Source organism: Anneissia japonica, unplaced genomic scaffold (assembly GCF_011630105.1).
Source record: "Anneissia japonica isolate Jap-2015-1 unplaced genomic scaffold, ASM1163010v1 scaffold287836_len1076198_cov165, whole genome shotgun sequence".
NCBI classification, from domain to species: domain Eukaryota; kingdom Metazoa; phylum Echinodermata; class Crinoidea; order Comatulida; family Comatulidae; genus Anneissia; species Anneissia japonica.
Genome location: NW_022729021.1, coordinates 232,948 through 242,616, shown reverse-complemented (window position 1 = coordinate 242,616; position 9,669 = coordinate 232,948). Strand labels below are relative to the sequence as shown.

At 33.9% G+C, this 9,669-nt stretch overlaps 2 protein-coding genes across 17 annotated transcripts in view; one reads left to right on the top strand and one right to left on the bottom strand.

The window, feature by feature from the left end:
* LOC117114629 (PDZ and LIM domain protein 7-like) overlaps window positions 1–4,227 on the bottom strand; it is a 53,999-nt gene extending 49,772 nt beyond the window's left edge. For all 14 annotated transcript variants that reach the window (XM_033258321.1, XM_033258326.1, XM_033258330.1 and 11 more), the window contains exon 1: window positions 4,085–4,227. The gene's annotated coding sequence lies outside the window, so the exon portion shown is untranslated. The remainder of the gene's footprint in view (window positions 1–4,084) is intronic.
* A 1,329-nt stretch (window positions 4,228–5,556) lies between these two features.
* The window catches only part of LOC117114620 (PDZ and LIM domain protein 1-like), a 6,222-nt gene continuing 2,109 nt past the window's right edge, over window positions 5,557–9,669 (top strand). The window contains exons 1-4 of one of the 3 annotated variants that reach the window (XM_033258309.1): window positions 5,557–5,751; window positions 6,947–7,095; window positions 8,410–8,584; window positions 9,197–9,408. In XM_033258309.1, the coding sequence (XP_033114200.1) occupies window positions 5,653–5,751; window positions 6,947–7,095; window positions 8,410–8,584; window positions 9,197–9,408 (635 nt within the window). In that variant the 5' untranslated portion in view covers window positions 5,557–5,652. Of the gene's footprint in view, window positions 5,752–6,669; window positions 6,817–6,946; window positions 7,096–8,409; window positions 8,585–9,196; window positions 9,409–9,669 lie in introns of those variants that run through there. The other 2 variants (XM_033258310.1, XM_033258311.1) reach the window with 2 other exon arrangements.

Sequence of the window (9,669 nt, the reverse complement as noted above, 5' to 3'; positions counted from 1 at the left end):
CTTCCCCTTGAAAATGATTCAATTAATCATAAAGGGTCCGGGTTCCCTGGAAAAATTTCGATTTCTAGATGGCGGGAGATGAGCTTACCTGACTTCTGAAATGTCTTTTAATGACTTTTAAAGTCCTTCAAAATTCAAGGTTTTCCCCTCTTTAAAAAGGTCAGGTATATTTTTCATTTTATGTGTGTATACATACATAAACAAATGAGTAGTTGCATGCGTATTCTTTTTTCCATGAATCGATAAATCCCAAAAAGAAAGGGTGGTCCGGGGTTCTTCCCCGGGAAAATTCTAATTCCTAGATGGCGGGAATTGAGCTTTCCCGACATTTGAAGTGTGTTTTAATGAATTTTATGTTCTTCAAAATTCTAATTTTCTAATATCAAAAAAAAAAAAAAAAATCAGCTCACAAGTCCTGAAAAGGTAGGTCTAGAATCCTTTTCTTTTTCCCCCTTTTTTTTTTTTTTTGTTGCACAAGGGAGGGGTCAGGACCATGATCGATATATATCCCCTCCTCCCAGATCCGCCAATGTGAACTGCGAGAAAATGTAACTCGGTCGGGTACTGGATAAACATTCTCTTTCCCATCCTTCTCCTTCTTCCCTCCTTTTTTTACATTTCCGATCATACAAAAGTCTCCAGACATTATATATTTTTCGCCAAAAAGTGGGGGGGACCCGGGGCCCCCCGCTTCCGCCGCCGATACATCGGCACAACGAACGAGGAACAACGGTAAGTACATGGAGAGGCCTAGGTCCAATATCCACCACTAAATTATTACAAAATGGGTAATTTCGTTGCGGCACATGTTTGCTGATGTTTCAGCATGTAGGCCTAGGACATAAACAAGGACTTTGAAAGTTTGCATGTTAACAAGTTTTAAATGAACATTTTAAATGTTCCTTTTTTTTGTGAATAAATAAACGCTTTTGATTGATTGTTTGACTGATTGATTGATTGATTGATTGATTGACTGATTGAGTAGAGAATCTTTTGAGTATGTTGTTGTCATGTAAAATGTTAAAAGTAATTAATGTGAAGTTCGCTTTTGGCATATTTTTGGCCCATGCCTAAAAAGTAAATAAAAATAAAATAAATAATAAATAACATTAATGGAGGTTTATTTTAATAGTCTTTAATATAAAAAAACTTCTCAACTGCCAGCTCATATCAATACAAATCATAACCAGACAGAAGTTTATTTTACTATCATTGAAATATTCAATCATTTGAATAAATTAATTAGCATCGCTATCCTCACTATGCTTTTGTTGTTAACAAGTGGAATATGAACTGAAAAAATGAGGTGGTTATACACAACAGAAATCCTTGGGCTGAAGTTGAGCAAAAAATGCGAAGGTCAGTGATTTTAATTTCAACAAGGTCAGTCAATACCATGGCAATGAAATAATTTGTTTCTAATGCTTGACAAGAGGCTATTTCAATGCTACTTTAGTGATACTTAAACTGCATTATTTGTTACAGTCACAATATGTTTATTAATATTATTACTTTAACTAAGGAAGCATTTACTGTATATATAGCACCTTTGCAAGAAAGATCAAAACACTACATTAAAACCCATTTTTACACAGATAAAATCTAAGTATACAATGAAATATCAATTAGTACGATTGGCAAATAAAAACTACAACAATAAAATTTTCTACAAATATCCATTAAATTGCAACAATAAAACACATGAATCCACCGTTATTAATTTATGATACGATGCATTTTAATTCACATTTGAAGTAGTTGTAGTTGGTGCCAAATATTTCCTGCTGGAGATTGGTTAACATATTTATTTATTATTTTTATTATACATTATCAAATTGTACTGTGCAGGACTTTATTTACTTTGTAATGATCCTTCAATAGGTAACAGGAAATAGATACTTAAAATAAATAATAATACTGTATATTGGAGAATTTGTATACCTGTAATGTCTGTTAGAAAATATTGTTTGTCACTGGCGCTCTAAGATTAAATTTGTTGAAGAGATGTAACTTTTAAGGAGGGTATTAATGCATCAGTATCCGAAGTTGATCTAAGTTTACGTGGACAACTAACTGGGCATTCAGACTGTGTTCTAGGCAAATAATGTTCTCGGCACACATCAATTTTTGTAGTCTCAACGTAGTCTAATTGAATTTACGTCGAGCACAAAATGTTCCAGCAAGAACCTAGTTGAACCACGTTCTCGGAACAAAATGTTCTCGAATAACGACTCTGGAATGAAGTCTGAACATGTGCCGAGCATAAAATGTTATAACTCGGCGGGCTTCAGTGACGTGACCTGACCTGCTTTGACATTCTTCCGGGGCGCAATGTACACATGTTGTGAATAGTACGGCGGTACCACTGTTCTCTTGATTAATTTATACTGTAGGCCTAAATTTTTTGGAATAAAACAAAATGCCGGAAGCACATGGAGTGCAGTCGAAATTAATTGCTTAGTTTGGGGAAGAAGGGAGATAGAAACACAAAATACCTGCAAAGGATCTGAGAATGACATGATGTTGCTTGGGCCTAGCTTGGGTTTGGTTTAAATTATAGAAATAAAGTTAGGACTACAGTGACTCTGAGCTCCTCTCAAAATGTTACACATGCATAAATGCCAGGAACATGGTTTTATAATCTGAACGATCATGTTTTGAAAAAATTTTCATTCAGTGTGGTACAGTATGTGAACATGTTCCGAAAACATAAAGTTACAAATATATTTTATGCCGAAAACATAATCTGAATGCACCCATATCTTAACCAAATTTAACATAAGACCAAGTAACATTATTTCTAGTCTCACATTCCCACCCTTTATATCAATTTAGAAACTAAACGAAATTATGCTATTTAAAAAAAAAACCAATCACTTTTCCATGGGAAATAAAAAAAATGATGCAGAATACATTACAAAGATTCATATTTACAATTTATATTAATTACCAACTTGTTTACCATGGTGAGTATATAGGATGCTAAATAGCAAATAATAAAACCCTCACTAAAAAATAAGATTGGACATGAACTAATTTATTTGGCCTATAAATAACAATTTAATATAATTTTTATAAATGTTTCAACAGAGGTGGGAGATGCAATTTATGCTTCCATAACAATTGATATTTAAAAAAAATATGTAAAAAAAAAAATCCTGTGGTATTTGCATCCTTTTTTTTTGGAATTAGTGTTCAAAGGAGCGTTTCAAAAGGTTACACAGGATGTAACATTTCATACCGGAAAAGGGTTCGACACTGGGCCAACTGCATACTGAATCACTATTAATACTGTAGCAATATTGTGGCACTGTTTATAAATAAAAAGTAAAGCATAGCCAATGAGATTAAATAAATAAATAAATACACCGATCTATTCCCTCACTGCCCACAACTGTAGCTGATGCAGATTTAAAAGCAGCCACCCAACTCCGAACCATTAAAAAATATCCTGAATTTGAACTTGGTAATTATAGTCTAATATTTTACACTGTGTATATTGCCTTTGGTGTATCACCTCACAGCCTGGGGCATAATTAGTAACTGCTTGTTTTGACCTTCACAACTAAATAAAGGTCAGTTCAGGACTGGCAACTAGCTAGCTGAGGGTCCAACAACCAGACCTGGTCTGGTCAGATAGCATTTAAGTAGTAGGAATCATTATATAAATAATAGCCTAGTCCTACATTGAATATAAAAACCCACCCACCCAGCCTAGTACACCCATCCGTCGCATGTGAGCAAAATCCGTCCCTGCCAATATACTGATCAATCATCAACAGATTTCTGACAAATCTGAGAAGCGTCTGATTCTACAGGAAGAATTAGATTATAATCTTAATTCAAAAGCACATCATCATCAACGTATATAATCATAATGAGTCGGATTCTTCATACTAGGCCTAGCGGTAAGGGCAGCAGCAGTTTCAGACGGGGAGAAACAAGACGAAGTGGTGTGTTATAACCTATGGTTTCATTTTTACCCAGAAACGTAGGCCTAGAGGCCTGGCCTAGGATATGCCTACTTTGTTAGGAATTAGTTATTAAAATAATAAAACAGCAATTAAATTTAGCTCATACTTACAAAGGTCAATTAAAGCTCAATGAATCGCTCGAAGACAAGCTATAAGCTTAGTTATGTGAACTTTGCAGACAAACACTACTCCATCAAACATAAAACAAGATGAAGCAGACAACTAACACCGCAAGGTTTTGGTTAAGCCAATTGTGATGATGACACGGATGAATGAGCACACGTGTAGGGCCTATCTCTTCTAAAATAAACAAGAACAACTTGTGATTAACACTTTTTTACATTAATTTTAGTCCGAAGAAATTATTCGAATAAAGGTATTTGTGTCAAATGTAGGCGTAATCAAGGAGATAAAACAAAAAACACGTTACATTGTAAATCTACTGCTTATGTTAAGCGATACAAGGACGCTAAACAGCTTATTTATTAATAATTATGATTAAATTAATAAGTATTTTTAAGACTCAGACTCTGCAACCGTTTTCTTCATTTAATTAGAGTGCCCCGGTGATACACTAGTAAAACATCAAACTACTGTAGAATAAAGCTTTGACTCTTACTCATTGAATCACATAAGCCTAAACCAGGGACCGAGTTGTTTAACAAAAGCATAAACTGTTATCAAATTTTAGTGGGCCTAAATCAGGAATTAAACCATAACAATATAGGAAAGGTATACGAAGTAATTTTTCTATATCAGAAAAACCTATATCTTAACAACAAAGTATGCAGATAGTATAACAAAAACTTATTTTACGAGTTCTTTTGTTAACATGGTGTATATAAGTGCAATTGATTTTTCTTTTATTTTGTAACTTTATTATCAGGGAGTTGTTGGAGTTCGACACTATAAAAAATAACTTTCCATTTTCTCTTCAAGTTCCTCCCCCACCCCCTCCCCCGAGGTGGCGCCAGTGTTTATCCGATGGGGGGGGGGGCTCTGATGTCCCCGTCAGGTACCGATGTCCCACGAGGGCAAAGTAGGAGGGGAGGTTGCGCTGGCGCCAAAACTGGTCCCCCTCAGAGAGTCAGATGTTATACAAACTACCCTTATTGTAATACAGTAAAAGCAAAAAATAATGATGAAGCGAAAGTCAAATAGGTGGCGCTATACAAACAATTACATTTTCTGTCAAAACAAAATCTTGACCTGCTTTTGGCAAAACTGGAAAAAAACACAAAGTCGCATACAGTGGTGTATAAAATGAGTGATTTGGCTGGATTAAAATATATATTAGTTTATTAATTACAACCAAGTTAAACATCTTAATAAAATTATAATTGTGTCAAAATACACCTACAGACAGCCTTTATAAGTCAATGTCTAATTGGGTCTACTGGGGTGCGATAGGCCCTATATAGGCTATATTTTTTCATAGAGTTATATTGTTAATGTCGTTTTAATTATGATTTTGATTATTATTCAAATACACAAAATGTTCAACTTTATTCAAAACAAACTTCATTACATAAATTAATAACCTCTGACCTTTTCAAGCCGATGGAGAGGAATTCCATGTACGTGCGGTATGCCAGGCAGCTGTATTTGAGCTTTGATACGTCTCTAGCTCTCAATTTTGCTGCTACAAGCACGGGGAACCACTTCTTACGCTTTAACAATGCCTACAACAATGGAAGTGAGTATCCCAGGGCCCGGACCCTGGGGATTTCGTCTAACTGGAGGGAAAGACTTCAATCTACCGTTGCGTATTTCTAAGGTAAGGAAATTATTAATTTAGGTCTACATTTAGCTGACAACTTATAAAGACCCCCGATAAATCAAAAGATGACACCAGTACAAATAGATAGATAACCCGAAGCAACCAAGTAAAAATACACACATCTAAACTCGGAAAATGCCAAACCATTTTAGGTTTGAGCTCAGTAAATTTAGCATTTAAATTAGTACGTCACTGTCATAAAAGAAAACTTGAAAACGCAATTGCGCATAGGTCATGATATGACGTATAGGCCTATAGTTATTTTTTTTTTAGATAACTAGCATTACATCATTTAATAATTAAAACAATATTGATGACAATGATGATGGTGATGCCGATTGTAATGATGAGGATGATGATGGTGAAGATGATGATGATGGCGATGATGATGATAATGATGATTATAGTACTATTATAGCCCTATTTGTTGTTATTGTTTAGTGATTCTAGTGTTTTAAAGTAATTTTTATTTTTATATAATTTTGCAAACGTCTTGTAATTCAGCCTTAGAAAAGGCTGTGAACATGACATTAATAAAAAAAAAACTACTTAAAACTTGAATATAGCTATTCAATATGTTTTTTTTTTTAAATTTCATTAAAATATTTTTGTGTTATATAGGCCTACTACAATTAATGTTAGGGTATATTTTGCATAAACAAGGGTTAAATGAAAGACTAACGAAAGATTATTATATTTTTGTGTAATTGTATGATTATATTGGACATGCTTGACGGATAATATAATTTCAATATAATTCCGATGTCCTTTTTGTTCCCACAACTGCATAACGAGTGTAAAGCGCGTCCTGGATTGTACCCCTGGATGTGATAGATCAAGGGGTACTTTGAGAGGATTTCCTTAACAGAGGGCGCACTGGAAGCCTACTGAGCTGCAGTGCATAGCTGCCGTAGATGAGATCGCACTATTCTCTAGCAAAAATTGCCTCCGAAAAAAAACCAAAAAAAAAACTAGCAATACGTCAAAATGATTATAACATTCGCGAAAGTTGAAAACGCTGTGATTAAATTAATGTTACAGCGGCGTTAAATAGTTATGAACGTATGTTTCTAAAAAGGTTTTGAATACTCATTTCAACGTTGAATGCTATTGAGACTTTATTTTGATTTGATTTGTTTTTAATACCCACGAATTAATCTCTAATATGTAGGCCGGATTTGTTTACTTGCAGACTACACCGGGTGGAAAAGCTAATCAAGCGAAAATTTTACCAGGTGATATTGTTCGATCAATCAATGGAGAAAGAACTCATAACATGACACATTTGGAAGGGCAGACACTCATCAAACAGGCTAAAAGTTTGAAAATGATCATAGAAAGGTTGGTAAAGGAATAACCATAGCATTATTCTGTATGGTGTATTGAAGTGTAGACGTATGCAAAAGACTTGGTTGTAGCAGATAGAGCGTCTAGCGCAGTGGTAGTGGTTCAGCAGTTGCAGAAAATCTGTTGAAACTTTTTTTAGTTTGTACAATAAACTTTATATGTCTCTTCCCAGTCAGAAATATGGGTATTTGTAAGTATATAATATAGGCATACATTTTACTATGACAATCCTTAACGTGACTATATTAGCTAAAATGCTAGTGTGTGTGTGTGAGTATAAGGTGTGTAAGTATAAACATGTGAAAAGTAGTCACAAACTCAAAGCGTTTCTTTTGGTTATTAAGTATGTTCCTAAGAACGTGGTTTTTCAAATAACGATTTTTTTTTATGGCAGTAGAGACATACTTGACATTACAATTTGAATTTTATTACTGAACGAATTATATTAATTGCAACTGGCTTAGATCATTTTTAAACTTCAGATGTTTAAAAACGCTAAGTTTCTTGGTATTTCTCCTATCAAAATGTGCCAAACGCTTTTTAAATATGTAAATGAGCTTAAAATATTTTCAATCATGAAAAAAAAAATGTATTGAATGTTTTGTCAAAACATGACTTCACAATAATTCTGAAATATATCAATTTGACTTCGTGCGACAAGTCAAATTGATATGACACTCTACATTTTCTTGTTCTCATGTTCAATTGAAAACTAAAAACTTATGTAAATATACAAAATAAGTTATTGAAATGTTCGAGTTTATCTGCTGAATTCAGTAATTATAATCAACCAGTTGTTCATTACCATCAAACACAGGAAATTAATGTCTTTTTCACACTCATAACTTGTATCTAAATTTATAAATTTGTAACAGCATTCAAAGTTATTCATAATAGACCTTCAACTAATATTTCGTTTAAAAATGTGATTGTACAATTATTTTTACACAATACCGATGCATTACTATGAAGAGGCCACGTTTAAAGTGGTAAAACAAATTCGTAATCATTCAAGCGAGAAAGTGCTGTCTCTGCTGTTATTACATCGTTCCAAAGACTACTTGTATGCCTGAAGCCCTGTTCAGACTATCATATTTTATTTGGCAAAAACATGCCTAAATATGGTCATGATGACATCACATCATGACCATATATAGGCACACCATGATTATATATGGGCATAAAACAGATTTTTGTCAAAGACAATATGGACAAAGCTTAAAATAGTTCAAATTTCTCTTTTGTATATTGAGAATGCGCAGTATTGCACTTTTATTTCCATGTAATTTTACTTGAACTTTTGAACAGGGGTTCAGGGTTCACTTCATCACCACCTCCACCACCCATAGTACAGCTGAAACCATTGGAAACTAAAGAAAAGCATAAGATACCAATGGGACCACGTGAATATTTTCCAGCTGGAACTGTAGTTTACGAGACACCTGGCCATGTTTATGAATTGTCACCGACTACAAGCAGACAGGTACGTTATCACTGACTTCATTTAAAGTAGTACGTCATTCTTACTTTAGGTGGCACGCTGAAAGTTTTCACTGACGTCATGTAAGTAGTAATGACGTAGGTCCTACTGCTGATAGCCTATAGCAAATGAGACATTAGAATAATATAGAAAAAAAAAATAGTTAACTATCATTTATACAACGTTTTCTAAATTTTGAATTATTAATCGCTGTAACGCAATTGTTCAGTTTTTAAGCTCAAAATAAATAATATATATCGAACAATTTATTTTCAATTGTGATTAAAGATTCAAATAGCAATAATCGCCTCAAACGGTTGTAAAGAAAATAATAGCAAATGACAATAATGCTAAAAATAAATTTGCAAAATCAATAATCAAGAATAAAAATAACAAAAGCAGCAAACACGTAGAAGAACAAAAATCATGAATCAGTTTCATTATAAAGATAAGGGAATTTTAATGTAGCCAATAGAATATAGCGACAACTATGAGTATAATGAATATAGGCTATTTACAATACAGAATGTACCGTATGTAATCATTGACAAGCTTATAAGCATGTGTGGACTTTAAAAATTTATAAGGCAATCCTGTGGTTTTATTATTCTTTAGAAAGCAGCTATGTTTCCAACACCTCTTAAGAAAACTCCTACTCCACGTGCACCACCGATCACAAAGGTACCATTTCGTGGGACTGCTATGGGAGGAACGGCCACAGTGGTGCACAATCAATACAATTCCCCAATGGGTCTTTATTCGGCGAATAACATTGCTGACACTTTCAGAGGTCAAACTGAAGGAATGATCACAGGAGTCTTAGGAAAGTAAGTGATTTATTTTTTTATTCAAGAAAAGACCAAAACGAGTGGTAGAGTTTCTACTACAATATAAACCAATAAATACGGTACTCAATGAGAAATGGCCAGTTTGTCAAATCCCTGTTTGCCGAATTTGCCTAAACAAGTTTGTAAACAGGAGGAGTACTGTAAATTATGTACTTCACCACCCCTCCCCAACTTTGAAACCAAGTTTAACATATGCCATATTGCCGATGAAAATCAACTTGCCGAAAACTCACTTTTTCT